The sequence below is a fragment of the Bacillus rossius genome, chromosome 2 (genome assembly GCF_032445375.1).
Source record: "Bacillus rossius redtenbacheri isolate Brsri chromosome 2, Brsri_v3, whole genome shotgun sequence".
In the NCBI taxonomy this organism is placed as follows: Eukaryota; Metazoa; Arthropoda; class Insecta; order Phasmatodea; family Bacillidae; genus Bacillus; species Bacillus rossius.
Genome location: NC_086331.1, coordinates 125904983 through 125927836, shown reverse-complemented (window position 1 = coordinate 125927836; position 22854 = coordinate 125904983). Strand labels below are relative to the sequence as shown.

At 37.3% G+C, this 22854-nt stretch overlaps 2 protein-coding genes across 2 annotated transcripts in view; one reads left to right on the top strand and one right to left on the bottom strand.

The window, feature by feature from the left end:
- Window positions 1-22854, top strand: part of LOC134529784 (cadherin-23) — an 82979-nt gene that overhangs the window by 1710 nt on the left and 58415 nt on the right. Inside the window, exons 2-5 of the mRNA XM_063364228.1 lie at window positions 15637-15988; window positions 17311-17576; window positions 20356-20583; window positions 21800-22033. Of these exons, the coding sequence (XP_063220298.1) occupies window positions 15655-15988; window positions 17311-17576; window positions 20356-20583; window positions 21800-22033 (1062 nt within the window). The 5' untranslated portion in view covers window positions 15637-15654. The remainder of the gene's footprint in view (window positions 1-15636; window positions 15989-17310; window positions 17577-20355; window positions 20584-21799; window positions 22034-22854) is intronic.
- On the bottom strand, window positions 6925-7308 carry LOC134528979 (uncharacterized). Its single transcript, XM_063362647.1, has one exon. The coding sequence runs from the start codon at window positions 7306-7308 to the stop codon at window positions 6925-6927; it is 384 nt and encodes a 127-aa protein (XP_063218717.1).

Genomic DNA, 22854 nt, shown 5'->3' with positions numbered 1-22854 from the left:
GTGGCTGCATTTGCTAAGGAATGAAGGGATGTGTGTGCTATGGACGCATGTATTCGGATACAGCTCCGGCGTTGCCAGGCTTTACGCAGGGTTTAAGAGGCTTCATTTAGGGGGATTTATTTTTTATTTTTTCGAAATCTCAGGTAGTAAGCGATTTTCCTCTTAATTTGTCCAGGGTCAGTTGTGCAAAAATTTTACCAAACTCGATTAAAACTAGATTTTATTTCAAAAGACAGCAAACAGCCAAACACGCATTTCTTTTTATGATGTACTTAGAACCTTTTTATTGCAAAGCATGGGGGTACACAATAAACTTCGTTGGTCCGTCTCGAACGACCAGAGATGTGCAAATGTTATCTACTTGTACCAAAATTCTGCATTAAGGGTCTGTAAATGTGAGTGATGTTTTGAAAACTTGTGTAGACGGTTTTGAAGTTCAAGTATGCAAAGTTTCATCAAGCTCGAAAGAAGCGTGCGTAGAACTTCATTTGGTTTTTGTGAAAAGGGGAGGGGGGGGGGGTTATATAACCACTGCTTGCGGTTTGCTTTCAAATTATTTTATTTGTTTGGCGGGGTTAATATATTTTGTGTACATTCTTTGGGGGGATTTCGGGAGGAATGTCGCCCTCCCCCCCTTTTTTTTCCTTTCTCTTTCGCCTTGTGTACGTCCCTGAGCTCGGAGTAAAACTAGAGTTTTGTATTATTTTAAAAACTCACTCTCCTTTATGTATAGAGATGTATTTATTTACGATGTGTGATAGAGCCATTTGAAGTGGAAACCGTTTGTAAACGTTTCGAGTAAAAAGCAAAACATAATTTGGTGAGTAAAATCTCTACGTGCTAGGTTTTATAGAGGGTGCATTCCCCGACCAAGGCACGCTACTAACGTGGCGTAGCTTGGCATTTTGAACGCCAAGAGCATTCATTAGATTGTTTGGAAACTTCCTCGAACTCTTTTGGGAAGCGATTCTCTACACAATTTGAGGTAGAAAGTATATAAGCCACTTTACAGCCTATCTTAATTCTTTAAGGTCGTACAAGCCCTTGAATAGTTCAGGTTTTCCTTCGCAACTTCTGAATGCAGTGGCGGATCCAAGGGGGGGGGGGCACTAGGGGCAAGTGCCCCTCCCCCCCCCCCCACCGAAAAACCAGTTGTCTGCTACATAAATATTGCCTACAAAAATGATTGTTTCTGGAACCAATAAAATTTTTTTAATATAATTAATGAATTTCTTGTAGAATCATAAAATCTGGTGGTTGGATGTTATGTGTAGTGGGAGTAGATTAAATACAAATTTAGTAATTTTAAGACATTTTTTCTCTGGTTGTTCTGAAATCCTAGAGTGCCCCCTCCGAGGTGAACCTCTGGATCCGCACTGTCTGAATGTATTCAACGTTCATGCCTTCGGGTGTGTGGTGGACATTCGAGCCAACCTCCGTAGCGCGTTAGGAATGGCTCTGTGTTGCGTTTATGATTGAAGATTGAGATGAGTTTAGTGAGTCGTCCCCGACTAGCTTAACGGCATATTGAGGCCAAATTAAAGTTACGTGCATTTGATGATTCTGCCATCGTATTAATAAATTTGACGTAGTGAAGCAGTGCGTTTTCTTTGTACGTGCCGTCAAGGTCGGCTTCCGGAGACCTCTCGGTGGGACATAAGGACGCAGTTGCAAGGCATGGCGTTTAATGTCAGGGATTGGCCTTGGGATATTCACAAAGTGTATGGTCTCAAATACAGAATTTAGTTCTTCCATACAAATTTTGATCAAAGAAAGGTTTAACGTATGTAAGAAAGGATTTGAGTAGACATAAATATAGCCTACTCTACAAAATGAAAATAAAAATTTGCTACATATATCCGTACTTACTTTTTCTTCTTCAAAAATCAATGTCAAATGTTGATATGTTTATGTAGGTATTTTATATTATATTACGTTAACATAACTTACATAAAGTTAGTGGGGTGTTGAGAGGCCTGTATAGTCGGGGTGTGTGTGTGTTAGCGAGGTGGGATGATAAGCGCGACGGTCGCTGGTGCTTCTAGAGCGGTATGATGCAAATCTCTTAAGTGCTTTCAAGAATCTGTACCGGTTGTTTTACGCCTAAAAATTACTAGGAAAACACGCCTTTTAGCCATTTTAACTCTTCTAAAATACAGTTTAAAAACTTAATCCGAAATCGAAAGTACTTTTGAGACGCCACTCGGATAGCTGGAGTAGTTTTGAAATAGCGTTGTTTTTCCTGAAGCTCTGCGCACCGTGTGTGTGCCCGGGCAGACAGGACCCTTAAATGTCTCTTCGACAACGTGGTCATTTAAAAGGGCGACACATAAGTAGAGACCTGCAAAATTCGCGGATTCATTTCGTGTTATGCTAAAATTCAAATAATTTTACCTAAGTGCTGCTTCTGCCATTGGTTCACTGTTAATCTGGAGGACTGAGGGCCAATTAGAGACCCTCACTCATAGAAGTGTCGAATCACAGGTTACCCAGTCGAGACGACTCACAAGTCAGCAGCCAATGAACAGTTGGCATTTGCCCGAGTGTGCAGAGGATATTGGAGTCTATCCTGTAGGTCAATGAACCCGCGAATTTTTCCGGTCTCTACACATAAGTGTACATTTGTGAGATATCGGTCGCTGATTGGCCAGGAGTAATTCCGAGATACTATGAAAAACCAAAACCAGGTCGCCACGATTGGAATTACAATGTGGGGCTCGTTCAGTGCGAGCTACAATGTTTTCCATTACCATTTTTATTGGCGAAGTAGTTGACGCACTGTTTTTAAATTTGACAAGTTATTTTTGACCAAAGTTAGACACGAACAATGTACACCCATGTCGCACCCGGGACTCGTACCGAGAACTCCTCGCACCGAAAGCCGGCGTGCAGTCAACTACGCTACGCAGGTCACCTCCACTCAGGGGCGCAACAACTAAATTTCGAAAGGGGGGCAATATACCTTTTTATAAAGAATCATCGATCCCCCCTATTGGCGGGGGGTCCGGGGGTCCTCCCCCGGGAAAATTTGTATTTCAAGGTGGAAAATGGTGCTATTTAAGCAGTTTTATTATCTAAAAATTGATTACACAGTACTTTCTTTGCCCCGTTTGCCCCCACTTCAAGGTTTCAGAGGGGGGGCAAAATACCCTTGCCCCCCCCCTTGTTGTTGCGCCCTTGCCTCCACTGCGTTACCGCTCCACAGTCGATGCACTGTCCATACGCGAACTCTTGCAACTCTAATCTTCCCCCACCCCTCTCTGACGCAGCCACTCTCAAATCCGTCGAACAAGTGAAGCCGTTCTTACATTCCGAAGTTTGCGGCCCCCTGGCTGGGCGCATGAATTTGACTAAGCGATAAGCTGTTTTCCTCAAGGGAAGCGCATGCGCTCTGCGTCAGTGCCGAGTGTCCAGTCACGAAGGATTGAATTCCTAGGAAGCGCGTCACGACAGCATTCCGCGCGAAATGAACGCAGCTATCGTCTTGCTGGTTGTTAATTCATATCACTACTATCGTTCTGAATAGTTAAGAAGCATTGTTATGAATATTCTAATGGTTTTTTGTCATATATGTATATCATGGCCCTCACAAGGGTGGGGCTGGGTGGACCCCTGTGTCCAGGGCCCATCCCCACGGCCGTAGCAATAGCTTTCACATGGGGGGTGTCCGCGGGTAAAAGCTAAAAATTTAAACGCTCAAATCATAGTCATTTAACAATAAATTATTACTTAAACATGAAATCGGTACACACTAGTTCAGCTACATACAATTAAGCTACATACAAACAATAGTTACTTTAATTACATTAAAATAAAATTTGTAAGTAATGTCCGTAAAGAATTTATTTTACTATAATAAAAGTAACAAAGTAGAAGATAGATAACATAAACATAATATTGTATATGAATAGTTTTTTTTTTAACTACATAGGTATTTTTATTCTATCTTTGTTTGTGATGCTTCGGCTTTTAATTATTTCCGTATTGCACAATCAACATAAAACATTTTGACATAAAAAATACTACAATCAATTAAAACATTTGGCATAAAAAAAGCCTTCAAAATAAAATTATAAATTAGAGGTAAAAAGTTAAAAAAAAAATTGAATACTTCAAAGTATTAAATTTAGCCTTTTACGTCTTATGGCCAACATATTTATGATTTCATCTGAATCCAGTTCAGAAACTATGTCACGATGAACGCTCATCAACGCAAGCCCAGTTAGTCGTTCATCTCCCATGCTGTTTCTCAAGTAGTTTTTTAACCTCTTTATGGTTGAAAAACATATTTCTGGGGTTGCTGTGGACACTGGGAGTGTGGCCAAAATAGTGAGCAGCTTTTTTATGGTAGGAAAAAATTGATTCTCGCACTGATATAGATTTTCTAGTGTGGTGGATGGTTTTTTCGCCATATGTTCCCAATGATTCTGCCATATTTCATACTCACTTGAAAAATTATTTGCCTCAGCTCCTCCCAAAAATAATAGTGCTATTTTTTTAAGCCTTTCTCTTATCCTGGATCCTTATTGATCTTCTCAGGCAGAAGCATTTGAATCCCTTCTATTGTTTTTTCATGTGGTTTAAAGCGTGCATCAAGTTTTGTAATCACATGGTCAATGAAAGGGTAAAATACATTTCGACAATAATATATCTCAGCAGTTTCTCCTGGAACATTACTGTGCTGAGTTTGCCTTACAGTCGTTCCTGGAACATTTATGTTGTTTAAACTGATATTCTTTGCTTGCTCTAAAAGGATCGCAAACTCGTTTTCATTCCGAATATTTTGTAAAGTATTTTTTATTGTTTTTACATAACTGAAAATATTGGTCAAATCGACATTGATCTTTTGCATTGCCTTATTTAGATTTACTGTATATGAAAATAATTTTTTCAGTACAACTAATGACACGATGAATTGGCTGTTTTCCATAGCTGTTTGCAGTTGGTATGTTTCAGTGCTGACATTTCTATTAGCAGAATCCTGAAGTGTTTCAAGTGCTTTGCGTACTACTGGAAGCATTTATGCAAATCTCTCAACAGCCACATGTTTTTCTGTCCATCGGTCTCACAAAGAGAGATAAGCATTGAATGAGATGAGTTATTTTGATCCGCAATTTTCTTCATAAGACTGTCTCTAAGTGGAGATTGACGAAAAAAAATTTACTATACTTTTTATAGTTCCGATACAGTTTCTTATCATAGGTACCTCACTTGAATGCGCTAGAACCAAATTCAGAACGTGAGCCACACAGTGTACGAATTGCGCTTTTGGGTATTGTTCTGCGATAATTGTTCTCACGTCTCGTAAGCGACCACTCATCATTGCAGCACCATCAAACCCTTGCCCAATAAATTTATCCATGTCCAAATTATAGCTTAAGAGATGCGTTATAATAGTCTTTGCTAACGCTTGAGCTGAAACATCTACGTTGACGAATGCTAGAAAATCTTCTCGGATAACAAATTTTCCAGTCGAGCAGTCAGTCTACTTCTTCAAGGTGGGATTTCACACTCTCCTTTTTTTTTTTCTTTCAAAAAATCCAAAAGTGATACTTGGTTTGATGACCGTTTCATAATAAATTTTTATTCAAGAGTAGATATTTAAAAACAACAAAAGATGGCTTGAAAAAACATGTTGGCTGGCAATGGCGCGAGGTTCTATCAAGGTCGCGAGACTCGACTGTTGTGCGCATGCGAAGGGAGGTGGGTGCGGCGCATGCGCAGTATGAATGGTGCGCAGAAGTCGGGAGAGGGGATGTGCAAGGCGCAGTGTCCACGTAGCATATATAGGTAGTTCAATGTTTTGACGCGTGCTCATATTTTGTGGCACAGATTATATTATCCGTCATCAATATTCTGCTATTTTTAATTATGTCGTGGGCTAAGGTGGGGGGGGGGGTGTCTGGACCTCCTGAACCCCCCCCCCCCCCTTATATACGCCCATGCCCAGCCCTGTTTATTTTTATATCAGTGTGTGAAATAAATATACATAGGCTACTCGCTGTGGCTATTTTAAAGTAAAATCAATTTATAAATAAGGCTTAGTTTGGACTTATAAAATAGTAACTATAATTGTACCCTGTATTTTACGGTTAAATGACATTCTAAAAAGAGTTTAGGTAAGAAATAACCATGCAATTATAATGTAGTACGTGACTGTAAAATTGGGGGGGGGGGGGGGCTTTCTGCGATCCTGGGTCCAGGGTTCGTAATCGAATGTGGGGTCATGATGTATATTCATTATGAGAGAAAATATGAGGGAATACACTTACTTTTAGCTTTGATACGTTTTTAGTTATAAGATATTCATCAAACATTGGGAATTAATTTGAATAGACTAAATATGTTTACACATTTTCTTTCATTAACTTCAACATGAAATTGATGAGTCGGTCTTTTATTAAAATGGCATTACAGAGGCCTAAGAGTAGGGGCAGGCAATTTTCGCGGAAAAAAAATTCTGAACTCTTATTAGACTTCAACAAGGTAAACCCGCACCAGTGGTTTCTTCCTTGTGATTGGCTGCCGACTTAAGAGAAGCCATTGCCTTATTTGACTGGTCATTCAGGACGCGCTTGCTTCTGCACTGAAGTATTGTCATCAGTCACGAAACATAGTCGATGCTATCATTGAATATATATAATATTCAATGATGCTATAGTGTTTTAACTGTCAGCTAAATTCGAAGTCTTTTCGCGAATAAACAACTTAAAAAATGCATTATGAACTATATATTTAAAGCAAAATCCTCTCCTCTCTCCTCTCTCCTCACATCTCCTCTCCCCTTACCTCTCTACCCACTCCTCCTCTCTCCTCCTCTCTACACTCTCGTCTCCTCTCCTCTCTCCTCTCTTCTCTCCTCTCTCCTCCTATCCTATCCTCTCTCCTCTCTCCTCTCTTCCCTCTCCTCTCTCCACTCTCCTCTCACCACTCTCCTCTCCTCCTCTCTCCTCCTCTCATCTTCTCTCTCCTCTTCTCCTCTTCTCCTCTTCTCCTCTTCTCCTCTTCTCCTCTTCTCTTCTCCTCTTCTCTTATCCTCTTCTCCTCTCCTCTCAAGGTTTTCAATTGCGAATACATCGCGCTCTTAGACAATCGCATGGTACATGGCGAGTGGATTTGAAATGTGTGATCGGTGTCCATGTCCGGGCACGGCCCACTGTGGGAGCAGACCGTTACCCGAGAAAGGTAGAGCGCTTGTTCCCGACAAGTGCTGTGGGGGCGGGCCGATCTTTTTACATTTTTCCAATCTATTGGTCGCTGAACCACACCATAGATCACGCCCGTGGTATAATTGATGCGGCCCGGCATGACTCCCTTAGCTACCATTACACTTACCCAAAATTTTAAAAAATCTCAAATTAGATGTAATGTTGGCTGTTGGCTGTTCATTTGGGTTACCAGAGCCACCCGGGATCGTATTTAACGTGCATTATTCGTGGCTACAAGCCTTTTGCATATGCTACCATACAGCTGTAGCATTTAATTTCCATTTAAAGCAAGTATACTTTGCCACGAGCAGGAGGGCTGGTCTTCTCAAGAGCAGAGACCACAAGCCAAAGCAGAACGAAGACCTCACCCTCTTTTAGAATATTTCTGCCCGGATTTCCATGGGTTCCCAGAGCACCTCCAGCAGGTATCCGACAACACGCAACCTTTTGAATATATTCAGCCTACTCCCCCAGATGGTTTGGTCGCTATATATGGCAGAGCCAACCACAATCGAAACGACTTCTTATAAATCCACCACCTGTTAGGGAAACCAAGGTAGGAGCATTAAAACAATTCTCATTGTTTACATGTCCGCTTTCCCGCGAGATGCTCTGCTCTCATGATACATTTCTTCCAAATTCCTGTTGCGATGCCCTTCGCAAATTACTGCCAGTAAACTTATTTAAGAAGCCAGCACACATTTGACAATATGACGTGGGAGAGTGCTACTAACATTAAATGCTTTTGCGACTGTCCGCATGTCGTTCCGAGGGATGGCCCAGTCATGCATAATGAAGAATATTCATCTAACAGACTGTCCCAAGGTCCAGGTGGTTCCAATACCTGGCTTTAATTTTCGGAACCTTTAAGGGCGAACATGCTCGGATTTTGACATTTTGACTATGTAATTTCTTTTCTCCATTGTACATATTTATATGATATTGCAAACATTTCACTTTTTCACCAATCACATGTCCCTCTAACATACTCAAAACGGCCATATCGATGGGTAGACACACTTTCCCAAAAGATCAGATTTGAACTAAAACAGGAGGAGCTAACTCCGAGTACATGCTCATATAAGGGTCAAAGTCCCAAATCGCAGTTGTTTACAAACAACCATGAACATAATTTTTGTCAAAAACCTGTAAGCAGGCTTGATATCACAAATTCTCGGGTTATATCATTTTTGTAATCCCAGACCTCCAGTTTAAGCGAAGATCGCCAAAACATTCATAATTGTAAGACATATAAATTTAAAAAATATTACTCTCTCACCTGGGCTACTACTCCCCTAATATACGAAAATGACTGTGTCGAGGGGAAGACAATAGGTCCGAGCGCTAGGACTTTCCCGGGGTATCGAGGCCTCGATCGCCGGGACACTAATCTTGCCTCGGGGTATAACATTTTCAAAATCCCAGACCTCCAGTTAAGGCCAAGATCACCCAAAACAATCATAAATGTGTCTTAGGACATATAAATTCTAAAAATAGTTCAATACCTCCAGGGCCTCCACTCTCCCTAATAACAGAAAATGACTGTGTCGAGGGGTAGACAAAAAGTCCGAGCGCTAGGATTTTCCCGGGGTGTCGAGGCCTCAATCGCCGAGGGAATGATTTCGGCAGAGGGGTCGAAATACCAAGTGGCAGTTATTAATGTTATTGATAACCATTCTGCGGAAAGTGCTGCGATTTCGTATACAGCTTCATGGGCATGGGAGACCTTTTTCTATGAAATAATTATTTTAATTTATCGAAAATAACCACGAACGAAAACAAACACAAATGAAGAAAAATGCTGTATCTCGAGAACCACTGGGCGGACGAGGCTGCTGCTTCTGCCACAATTTCTCGGGGAAGGGAGGCCTCGATCGCCGAGAAATAAAAATTTTCTGTGTCCCAGACACCTAGGCGTGGCCTCGATCGCCGGGAGAGTAATCTTGCCTCGGGGTATAATATTTGAAAATCCCAGACCTCCAGTTGAGGCCAATATCACCCAAAACAATCATAAATGTGTCTAGGACATATAAATTTTTAAAATATTTCACTACCTCCTGGGCCACCACTCCCCATAATAACAGAAAATGACAATTCAAATCTAACTCAACACATACCTACACCGTCCTTCTTACGGCAAGTCCTTGTGTTTAATATTGGCTATATTTTCGTATAATCGTTTGCTACATTATGTCTCAGCATAGTGTCGTATTAAAGTTCGTTTGTTTGGTTTAATTAGGTATTATTTATGTCGTTTCAAGGTCGCAGATATTGTCACAGTGTATTGTCGTATAAAAGTTAATTTGTAAATGGGTTTAATTAGGTAATGATTGGTATTGTCACAGTACTCACAGTATATTGACTTTCGTATAAAAGCGCATTTGTAAAAAAAATATTTCTTAAGTATTCTCGTATTATTATTGCTAGGAATATTATAGTGTTTCCTTGGCTGACACCGACTCCAAAAATAACAATAATTGTAACTACGTTATACCTACCTTCTTGCGTGGTAAACACATAGATCGTACCTACATATTGATGAGTAGAAAAAGTAAGTTGATTATTAAGTTGTATAAGAATACGCAATTATTTATTTTTACTTTTTAGTGCATATTAATTTGTTTTGGAATAGTTTTTTTAAGTCATGGTTTTTTTTGTTAAATTGTGTTTATTTTTATATTTTTAGAGAATCTGAAGTACACTAACTAATTTGTCTGAATATGTGTAGACCTACTAAACGTGCTGCTCATATGAGACAGCGTCGTTTAAATGAAACAAACGAAGAAACGCCTATCTCAACAGAGGAAATCTACCTCGAGGACAATTTCAAAAGAGACTTGCGAAGAGCGCAAAAATAGACTTTCGAAAATGCGGCTTTACATGAAAAAGTTTTGAACAGGGAAAATATCGATAAACGTAGTCACCTTCTCGGCTTGATCAACGATCGTCTATCGAATGAGACGGAGGAGCAACGTTAAGATTTTTCTTTACTTGCAGTGGCATATCCAATTTAATTACCTATATGAATGTATTTTTATAGGCTATGTGTAATACAAAAATATTAGCTTATTAGACAGTCTTCACTCATACATTATTTTTACTTTTCTTGCAAGATTAGTGTCGTGCAGTGTAAAACCTCTCTAACTTAACTGTCTCATGTGAGAAAAATTCTGTTATGAAAACTTCTGATGTATAAACATTCTTTAACTTTGTAATAATTACTTTAATTTCGAAGAAACTTTACTTTAGATCTAATTTGTGGCAGTAATTGTTTTCCCACTTTACTTAAACCAAACTAGCATACCACATTTATAAACACGAATGCTTTTTCAAGGGGTGAAAATTGAATTTTTTCTGGAATTATTACCTCTATACATATTTTATTTGTGTACAGTCAGTTAGAAGAGACGCCATCGATATTTACATATTTTATTTGTGTACAGTCAGTTAGAAGAGACGCCATCGATATTTTATTTTCCGGGTGCATCTGCAGTACTCATGTCACTTATTTGTTTGGGTTTATTGAGAAAGGAATTGGAAAATTACGTTAGATATAGCTCCAGATAGCTAGTTACAAGACTTGTAAGAATATAAGTCTTTTATACTTTCATCGCCATATATGTTCATTCAACTTCTTTCAACAGTGTAGCCAAAAATTAGCGGTAATGCTCTCTGTATTCACATTTTATTATCAGAAAAATTACGTTGAACTGACATTTGGTTTTAAATTATTTGTAATATCCAGTAGCCTACTGTGGCTATCAACACAGCGCTGCTAACCAATGCTTTAAATTGTTAGTCATTATAATTACAACTGGACGACGTATTTTTGACTGATGTTTAAGTTCTCAATTTCTCCATTACAAAGCGTCAATTCACCATTAAGCAATACATAAATATACATTACTACGTACTTTTCTTAAATTCGATCTAGCAAAAAGAAAACAGATGCGTGTTAATTTAAAAGTTCGTAATTATTTGAATTTTTAACTTGTCATTTACGAAATAATAAAAAAAACATATGTTCAATCTAAATATTTTCTTATTACGTTTGTTATTAATAAAGCAATATAATTGTGATTAAATTAAATGCGATATTACTAGTCATCGGTTGAGAATTTGAATCAACTCTCCTCTTAATTTGCTAAATTATCAAAAACATATTTCTCTAGTGATTCAAAAATATATATATAAAATCCTTTTGTATAGCTGACAAACAATAGCGACTATAGGAATAAATTACGCCCGAATTTATAGTACATTTTGATAAAATAATTTTATTTAATTAAAATTCGTTATGAATAGTTTTGTTTTGAAGGAATACACGTATTGGTTGTATGAGGGAGTGCTGGGAGGTTCGTGGGCTACGGACGGTCGCTGGAGGAAGCCAGTACACTTGGCAACGCTGTGCCCCAGCAGGCCTGCGCCGGGTGAGGGGTGAGGTGGGGGAAAGAGGGTGGAGGCTTTTAAACGCGCGCTTTTCGCAGGAGATTGGAGCGCTGAACCTTCCCCCTCTGAAAACCCTTTTTCACGACTGACCGCTTCCTACGGCCAACCCAGTCTATATACAGACCAGCTGAGCGGTGGGGGATGTAGAGTTCGACACCCTCTACAATAATATACATGTATCCTCAATATTTAACCTTCGGGGGTGTTTAACCACCGTGCATGTGACGGGAATCACTGGTTCTCTCCCGATTTAATGTGTGAACACCGAGTCGACAAACATAATAGTAACCTTACCTTTACCTTTCACGATTCCCTGGTAAATAATGTGATTGTTGGAAGCCTTCTCTTGTTTTGTCTAACATATTAATTTTGGGTATTAATCTGCTTCAGGTAATTAAAAATATTCTAGAAGAGAATTGATTTAGGTCTGTTGTATAATTAGATAATTAGAATAAATAAAAAAAATTGTAAACTGTGTTAAAACTACATTCTTTGAATGATTCTTGATAAAGTAAAATTAATTTTGTAAAAATCTCTTGATTTTTAAAATTTTAAGATGTAATTTAGAAAAAAAAAATTTCCTGGAAAAAAATCCTCTTAACCTTTTTTATTGTGTACAAACCGTGATATGCACTGTTAATATAATCTATTTTATCATCACACAAGTATTCTATACCTTCTGATATACCCATGGGTATAAAAGTGGGCTTAAATATTTGTTTAGCAGAAGAGAAGTAAGAATTTGTTACTCCTTACACACGATACCTAGAATGCTAACAGAAAACCAGCCAAGACAGTTGCCGACCAAAACAAGCATATTGGGGTAGGATAAACATTTTGCTGTCCATTTTACTTAATATGTAAAATTTATTTGAAACTTACAGCTTTTTTTTAAATCATGCAACCTGGCGAATTATTTTTGAAATTTTAATGAATAAACTAACAATTCATAGGAACTCCACACCGGTTAGCCTAAATGAAAATGTGAGATAGTTTTCTTTCACTTCAGATTTAAGTTTACTATGGGAACTACTACTATCTTAAAATATGCATGTTTCTTTGGCTTACTTGGTAACAAAAATTGTTAGTTATAATTTCTCAGAGTATTTTATTAAGCTTTTAATCAATTAACATAGAAATATATGAATCTAAAGCATTTTAAACTATTTGAATGAAATTAGCACAATAAATTAATACTGTGAATTAGACATATGAGCTGTCTGATTAATATGATATTGAAATGTATTGTACTGGTATAATATGGGGAGAAAACTGGGTTCATAAGGTATAGCCCAATTACTTGGTTCAGTTTTATTTTTTACTAATGTTTACACCATAAATTTAATTAATGCATTCAAGATCTCTGTCCACAACAATTAGTCTTACAATGGTCATTGAAACATTAACACTTTCCACTGGAGTTTGGCTCGACAGTGGCTCGCTCTTCTGTCCGCTTCTGTCCGCTTCCTTCGCACACTCAGCCACACCGCGCCGCAGTACAGTCCCCAACTATCGCTCTTCGCACCCGACTGGCTCGCCAGGCCTTCATTCACAGGTATCGCCTCCCGATAGGTCCGGTTCGATCACCAAGGGCCACTTCCCCTCTTCACCTCTCTCCAATCGCACGGGTATCGAGGGGGAGGCTCTCTCCGCTGCTCTGCTCTTCACTCTTCGCTCGGAACTCTTGGAGGCCGGCGTCGCTGCTTTTATACTCTTGGCAGACTTTCTGGAACCATAGCGGGAGGAAGGGGGGGGGGGGGGTTGGAAGTGTCGCATCACCTTGGGCCGACCTGATGCCTGAAAAGTCCAGAGAGGTAGTGTTTATTCGCGCCACTCCGCAGGATTCCCAGGCTGCTAAAAGGGTCGTTGACAATGGCTTGGGGTGGGATGGTGCGAAGTGTGCGGAAGGGGGAGAGAGGGAAGCGAGGGCCCGTGTAATCCAACCAGGTATGCAGGGCCTTCCTTACGTCAGTGGCTGTGCAGGGCCGTCAGCCATCTCCGAACCTGGCGCTGCATTTGTAACAATATCATAAATGAACTACATTAAAGCATGACTTGATGTAAGCTTTTGGACATACGCCATTGCTTAGCACATGTATGTCTGTAGAAGAAAACTACAAAAAAACACAAATGACAAAAAACACAAATTAAGCAAAAAATTGCTGCTTTTGTGCTGTCATCATTTGTGGGTTTTTTTTTTTTTGTTTCTCTTTTGTTTTTGGAAAACTATTGTGTTTGTTTCATCTTTTTGTTTTGCTGTGTTTATGTCTCATTTCAACTGTTGTGCTGAATTTTTTGGGTTCGGTATTTTTGTGCTGTCATCATTTGTGGGGGTTTTTTCGTTCTGTTAGTCCATTTTTCTTTGTTTTTCTTTGTTTGTCGACCATATTCCTGTTGTGGAGTATTGTGTGGTGTTAAATCCTGACAACAGCAATTTTTTGCTTGATTTGTGTTGTTTGTCATTTGTGTTTTTTTGTAGTTTTCTTCTACAGACATACATGTGCTAAGCAATGGCGTATGTCCAAAAGCTTACATCAAGTCATGCACTCCCATTGCACAAATCTTTCAAAGATAATACATTAAAGCATACCTAAATTTCCTTGTAGTCTTTTAATTTTATATTACTAGATTTTGAAACTAACCTACCAAGGAAAATTCAATCTCGTTTATTTTAAAATTGCTCAGTATTTTTTTTTTAAATACTAAACCAACTTTTTTATATTTTTTACAAGTGACTGTAGAAGATAAAATATCAAAAAACTATCATCAAGTTACATTATTTAAAAAATGAACAGCTGTAATTTTCTAATATTTACAGTATTTAGTTAAATGAACAGCAACATGTTTATCCTACCCCGATATGCTTGCTTTGATCGGCAACTCTCTTGGCTGGGTTTCTGTAAGCATTATAGGTATTGTGTATGTGGAGTAACGAATTTAACAAATTATTATTTTCTCTTCTGCTAAACAAACTTTTATACCCATGGTATACAGAAGGTATAGCAGAAATTGGTCATCGTGTGGGGTATGCTAAAGGAAATGGGTATCATGCGGGGCTGGCTTAAGCATGGTTAACCCTTTTAACCTGTTTTTACCAATAATGCTTTGTTAACTTGTTCAAATAAACAACGAAAGGAAGAATACCATTTATTAAAAAAGTTAATTTTTGAACAATAGTTTGTGACATTTAGCTACAAATTTTAGAACTAGGTACTGCTTCCACTAATTGCTCCTTGTTCTGGAAAATCCATTGACTGGGAATGCTTAGCGTTGCTAGTCCATTTAATAATTAGTTTCAAAGCGTTGAAGTACCAACAACCAAACTGTAATTCATTGTTTACATTATTTTCTGTTTTTTTTTTTTTTTTTTTTTCACTTTGGAAGGGGGCAGTTGCCTTCTCCCTTACCAACCCCATTTTTCTAAGTATATTCAGAATCAAACACCATTGTTGAGACAAAACTGTTTACTTATATCATAGCTTTTTATGTGTACACATTCAGAACTTATTGTCAATGATAGGAGTCAAAAGCATTTCGACTTATTTATTTTTGATATTTGTATTTGACTTTACTTCTTATTGACAGTGTGGTCCTGGAGATAAACACACAGCACAATTGTTGAGTATTGGGGAAGGAATTGGCCTTGGCTACTGTTTAGGCTGAACCATCCCAAAATTTATTTGGAGAGATTTTTGGGAAGCCAAGGAAAAACAGAAGTCAATATAGCCTAGCTGAACCATAATTTTATAACTAAAATTTGTACTCTTTTTGATGGAAAAATTTGTATTTCACAGTAGCCTACCTACAAATGTCAACACATATGTTTTTCTATCCACAGCCACTACTAATCAATCTTGAGTTTGTTAAATTGAGACCCAATTGTTTTTCTCAGACATGTGGTTTCTTGGGTGTGTTGTTCTTAAATTTAATGTGTTGCTTTTTTTAATTTTTTTGTTTTTTATGTTTTTTAATGTTTCAGGTGATACACCAGTAAAAGATGCTACTCAAAAGTGGAATGCCAAAGTCTTTGATATGTTCAGTTGTCTTAAATCTTGTGATCTTCATCAACAAGCCATGTGGTGGGCAGACCATAAATCGAGCTCCTCAATTTTTACCTGGTGGAGATATGGCTAAGTTTTCAATACCAGAAGACACAAAAGTTGGGTCACCAGTTTACCGATTGAATGGCATTGATCCTGAGGGTTCTAACGTACACTACAGCATTAGTGGAGAACATCTGACTGTTGACAAGAAGACTGGAGTGGTTAAGCTAATACAGCCTCTTGACCGAGAAGAAATTGATTTATTGGAGGTCATAATAAGTATAACAGGTATATAGCTTACTCATAGGTTTTGGTCAAAGTGATTTATTTTAAGTGTGGTGAACAGTTTGTATGAATATTTAGAAGTATTTTCTTGATCATTTCTGTACCTACCTGTAACATTTCTGGGTTCTAGTTTATTAGATGCAATAAAGTACAAATCAAGTAACTTTTCCAGAAGTTTTGGACAAAAAAAATATATTTTATTCTTAAGAAAACCAGTGATGTAAAAAGGTTAAAATTTTGCCTTTGAATAAAATGTTTCTTCATAATTTTTTAAGTGAAACTTTTTTACTGAGGGGGCAACAATTTTCGAGCTTCACAAAAATTCTGATCTCCTGAGAGGAATAGTTAGGTGCGTGGTGCAGGAGAGTGCGTCAGTGGTGACGCCACTCCAACGCATGCACTAGCATTCGAATGGGATGACGACATGAGGGGTGGGATAGGTACGTAGCGGAGAATGCTATGTGCTAGTTGTAACAGCTGGAAGAGATGACAGGGAGGAGGTAGAAATGATGCAGCAGTGATGCTACGGAATTCTCGTAACACTGCTTGTGTTTGTCTACCTCCTCAATTTTCGTAACGGCCGACGATTGACACTGCCATATTTATTTTATTTTATTTAAAGAATCTACGATTTATTCATTCGTGTGGAAAAGAGTTATTGATTTTTGCAATTGAGTTTATAATTATCATTCATTTTTATGTTGATAGTTTGATTGAAAATGAAAATAATTTGTCTCTATCTGTACCTAAAAAGCAAGAAGTTTCGCTTCTGTCGTGCGTGGATGCCATGTGCACAATTTTTTTTTATTATGTAGTACCTAACTAGACCATTTAAAAAGATAATACACAACAGGTATAATGCTGTGTAAGTTATATGTAGGCTTTGTATTTTGAAAGGTCAAACTGAGTTAAAATTGTGACTGATCCATATTTGTATCTGTATCATTGGACTGATCACAGAGCACTAAAATCACTAGTAGACAAATGTCTACATTATTTTGTTAGCTAGAGGTTATTTCACATTTCTTTATTAGTGTATAGAGCTGAAAGCTTTTAGCAAACCCATCTACTGCCTTCTCCACATTTCTAAATAAATTTAATAAAGACGTATTATTTATATTATAATCAGAAATTATATATGGTTAGGTTTTCTGGTATAATTTAAAAAACAGATGTTTATCCTTTTGAGAAGTATTTGTCTATTTGCAACAGGTTGTATGAACATAGTTTACATTTATTTAATAATTTCCGATGAGTTGCATTCTTGGTTTTGAAAAAGTCTTTTGAAGGTACTTTTACTTAATTGTGCTCACTTATTTTTACAGATGAAGGCATTGGCGGCTCTGAACCAAATACAGTATCTCTACGGAGAGAAATCTCAGTGCTTGACGTAAACGACAACCCACCTGTGTTTCAAAACCGTCCATATGTATTTGCTGTTGAGGAAACAGAGAATGTCGGAACAATTCTCTACTCAAATGTGTCGATAACTGACGCAGATGGTGGCGTCAATGCAGATGTGATGTTGAGTTGTGCTCCACAGATGGATGGTGATGATTCATGTTCAATTTTTAATATAAAAACAGAAAAGGTAAGGTATTTATTTATAGAAATTAGACATGGTTACCATTGATACATAATCATAGTAGGGAAATGTGAAGCTATATTTTTAATGTTACTGGAATTATGGTCATTCTAATAAATATATAGATATGTGTATAAATATTGGAATATGATAAGTGTGTATTTTAGTAATAATTACTTAGACTTGGGCTTACATAATATATGTGATTTAAATGGCCAGAATAAATACCTACTGAGCGTTCATAAAATAAATTTTAAGTTCATTATGCTACAATATATTTTTTTTCTAATTCAGTTATTTAGAAAAAAAAAACAAAGTTTTTCCCTGATATAAAAATTTATTACATAAACACTATGCTAGGGAAAATATGAATGTTTTGTTTATCCTTGTTCTTTACTCACCACATTATAAAGCTGTAACATGTCCAGGTGAACGTTTGCTGAAATTGTGCATACTGCCAAAAATTATTAATGGTGAAATAACTTTTTTAACATGAGACCACATCAAAGATTAACTTTGGGGCTGTCTCTCTCTGTGTCTGCAAAATCACGAATGTTCTCTGACCCTCCGCTGTGGATATTGTGTTTATTTGCAACACCTGATAAGCGGAATGTCTTCCAAACAAAATAACAAACACGCTTTAATTAACCTCTTTTTATCCGTCAAGTCGTTGCAAACATATGTGCAGCGAAAGCCAAGTTTAAGAAAAATTTGATAAATCGGATATAGACTGGATGTTGTCAGAGCAACAGTTGGAGCACATGTTTAAGTGAAGTGGTCTAATTGTAATTCTTGAGTGAAGAACAAAGATCTAGAGCCTCCCGGCTCCGGCCCAGACGACACGAGAGCCGGGAGGCTCACAATGGCCATGATTACATCACAGTTGGTGATGCACAAGTCACTGACGGTGCTGTCCACCTAGCCACTGATCTGAGCCTCAAAGGCACATGTTTGATGGTCGCCAAGAAGGCGTGACAACAGTTCCGGGCATGACCTTGTGATGCTTGAAGCATACATTGCATTACTTTGTGGGTGTAAGCCTTGCTGTGACCCGCGTCTAGGAAGAAGACTGACTCTCCTGTTAATCCTTGAGGAAGGAAGACATGAACTATGTATATAAGTTACAGGATCTTCCACATTTTCTGGTCATTAATTAAATGGGTGGTAGGAAATGCCAAAAACAAGCATTTTTTGTTGAGAAACTTTTTCTGGAAATGCGACCCCTAAAAGTTACAGGTGCGAAAAGGTGCATGCAAATTAAAATTTTGCTCACATTAGAAGACACTACTCCATTGGCTGAGAGAATGCACGATCACAACAGTGTTCAAATGCCCTGCGAGAAGAAGGTGACGAGCCGGGCACAGACATTTAGAGTTAGCCGTACACAATTGGCAACCAGCAGTCGTGGTATGAAACTCTAAGTTTTAGGCAGTTGCTGGTTAAGCAGTAGAGGGTCTTCCTATTTGATACACTCCTGTTGTGAAAGCACCCTTGGTAAATGTACAGTGCTCTTGCTGCAATTCCTTTGCACCTTTGATATATCGGCCATCCCTGCTGAAGTTTAGTCTGCAATGCGGTTGCTGTTTGTTGTATCTGTAATTACAGCACCACACTCGCTCGCACTGTGCTTGTCTCCCAAAGCCAAGTATGTAGATGTTTCGCAACCAACCATACATTGTGCTGTACACCAGAAATTGCTATTGCGTTTGAATAACTAAACCTCTGTGCCTCACTCATCGCTCTGCTGCCCATGAAGTATTTAATGTCACTGAGCTGCTATCACCCATCCTCTCAGCCAGTGAAGAAGAGCCCTCAACCACCCGTGTTTTACTGTTCGTGCCTGTAACTTAGAAGCGTTATGTTTCCAGACATATGTTTCCTAACTAAAGAAAATTATATGTATTATTTATTTTCTGTATATCCATTGGAAAGGAAATGTTTTAATGGAAAATTTTTTTTTGAAATTAAAGACAGACACTATCCTTATCCTTTATATTTTATTTATCTCTATGCCATTTCTCTTTACATAACGAGATGAGATTTGATTGAGTTAAATATACTGAAAAACATATCAATCAAAATTTAGAGGCAGCCAACCCTTCTGAGTTTTACAGTAAATGTGTTAACCATTATTGGTTTTTGTAGCAGTATGCCTATTATTCCTACAAGCATTTCTAAGGACAGTGTTTTAAAGTATAGCAGTTGATAAAATCTTCCTGTCTTAAAAATTAAAAATATAAAAGGAGAAAAGGTTAGATTCTTTGAGAGAATGTCACATAGTTCACAGCAACTCAGTGGTCATATAAATAATTTGGGTGTTTCTTAATGTTTCGTCGTCTCCACTGATTCATACAATCAGGGTTTCAAAATTCACTAGTCTCATGTTTAGTGGTGTCCACATAAAAGGTTTACTTTATGCTTTTATTGTGATGGTGTCTTTGTTTTAAGACAGTGAGTTGTTTTGCAGGAACTTTTGGTTACATTCATTAGGAAGCATGAAATATGCAAGGAGTTATAAATTAAACTTATGCCAAAGAATAGAGTAGGTATTTATTGCATCATTATTGGTTATTAATTTTTGAATAATTTCTAAGTGCCATAGTAATTTTAAATAACTTTTCTGTGAAGATATTAGGAAAATTCTTGAACTGTATAAGTTTTATATGTTTAATACTAGTTTTAGCATAATAAAGATAAGACAGAATAACTAAAGAAATTAGAAAATTTTTACTCCTCTGTGTAAAATACTGCTATGTATAAATAGCACAGTAATTTTTTATCTCAGGTTGCAGAAGGAAATTTTATTGGAATAATTTCGCTCGCCAAGACAATTGATTATGAGCAATACTCAGCTCATAATTTGGTACTTAAGGCCACTGATCTGGCTTTGGATCCAGAAAAGCGTTTGACCGCCACAGCCAACATTGCAATTGAAGTGAAAGATATTCAAGATCAGCCTCCTATTTTTTTAAATGCTCCATACTCTGCAACTGTAGCAGAAAGCACTCCAGCTGTAAGTAAACATTAAAATTTTTGAAAATAGAATGAAACACACATGTTGTATCATAATCTAAGAGTATGCAAAAAAGCATTTTGTTATTTGTGAATGGAATGGATTCTATTTTAACAAAATTCCAAACCATTTGCTATGCTTTGTGGTTAGAGATATGTGTGTTTAGACTTTGCACGATGGAGTCGAATATACTGTGGTAATAGGGTGGTGCAATATTTCCTCACATGTTTGGATATTTTTGGTTAAAATAAACGTACAAATCAGTGTAAATAATTAAAGAATCTTTGCAGACATTAGTTCCTACAAATTCTTCGCTGAGATTTAAAATCATCTGCCCCGAATCAGTAGTTTGATAACATTGTCCTTCTGTTAAAGCTGTGACAATAGATCAAAACACCTGTCACTATGTGGTGTGTAAATACAAGCACCATTTCCACCATCTTGGTCTTTTTTTTTTACTACTGAGCTCTTTTGCTGGCTGGTCAACCTGGCTTGTCAATATCCCTAAATATATCTGGCATTCCCATTTCCAACCTCAGAGTTCATTACTTGACTACTGCATTGCCCCTCGAACTGATGTCATATCAGTGAAGAGCCAAGGTATGGATGTGCCAATAAAATCCTCAAACCCTCCAATACCATTAAATCTGTAGTATTCTGAATATTTGATTTTTGAGGAAATAGATTTGGAAAAAAAAAAAGTGCAATAAATGTAGTAAACTCAAAATTCATCACTGACAATTCTGAAGTTTGCTAGGGCCATTTGTGTTTTTATTTGTGCCTATTATATTACCATTTCCTAAGATATACTATTAATATGTTATCATGTAAATAAAATTACATTTATTTAAAAAACTTGGTTCCTGAAACACAAATTTTAAAATTTGATTGTTTTAGCATAATAGTTAATATTATTTTAATTCTTGTACCTATGTTATTAAATTCCAGGGGTAGATTTGTGGTACTCATGATTCAAATTTTTTTAAGTTGGATTTGAGAAAATTAAGATTTTTCCCATCACTAATTTAGACATACCTTTTGGTATGTCTTATGTGTATCCTCTTTATTTTAGACTGTGCAATGGTTATTTATTTTAAAACTTGAGCAGATATACTATTTTAGTTTTAGCATTACACTTGTGAACATTTAAGCTTATAGAAAAATAAAGGAGAAATTTGTTGTTGGTCACTTCAATGTATGTTTTTGTTTATTCCAGGGTACTTCTATACTGACCATTCGTGCTAAGGATGGTGATTTAGGTGACCCACGCCGTATTATATTAACCTTAGAAGATGATTACCTTGGATGTTTTGCATTGGTTACACAAGGAAATCTAACAGACACAGAAAATGTGGTCACAACAGCAAAACTAGTGACCACAAACAATCCACTGGATAGAGAACATCCTGATATTTTTCAAAATGGAGGAATTTATTCATTCAAAATAAAAGTGAGTGTTTAAGCAAAAGTGATTCACTTAACAAAAGTTTTGTGTAGCTATACAGATATTCTTAAAATTATAAAACATTTTATAACTTATAACCAAACGGTATGATTGGACTATGTATTTTAAGCATTAAAGTTCAGAAAGTAAAACTGTCAGAAATGAATGAGATGAAACAAATAAACATACATATAGTGTTTACAGGTGTGTGAATGCAATGCTGTTTATCTTGAAAAATGCACCAAATACCTTCCTACCTGCAGCAAATCAAGAGTTGTTATTTAAGTAATCGGGAGAATGCTACTTCAGATATCTCAATCACACCAATCACGTTCTCATGCTCATGGATAAACTACTGTGAGGCATTTTCTAAACTTTAAAAGGTGTTACTGTGGGAAAGGAAATGAACACTCAGAATATTGTCACGGCGCACCTACCCGGTGCCAACACCATTTCTGTCGCGTCTCACTTTCAGGGGGGAAAAAGAATCGAAACTCTTAACACAAAAACACTCGCTTGCTGGCTTCATACTTTGCGAAAGGCATAAATCACAATTACTCTTAACTTCATAAAATACTTTAATGTACCTTGGATCGAAGTTAATAGGTTCGTCATCCCGTACAGGATGTCTGGTGAGAGCTGAACTAAGGAGATTCTGCAAAATAACATAATACTAAATTAAAATGATTTTATTCTTAAAGTCAACTAATCAAAATCAATTTTTACGAACATGTACAAAGCGGGATTAAAATTTATAACAACAATCACGAAGTTTTTGAGAAAGAGACAGCTTCACTAAGCTCTTCCCTAATCCTTCCGAATACATC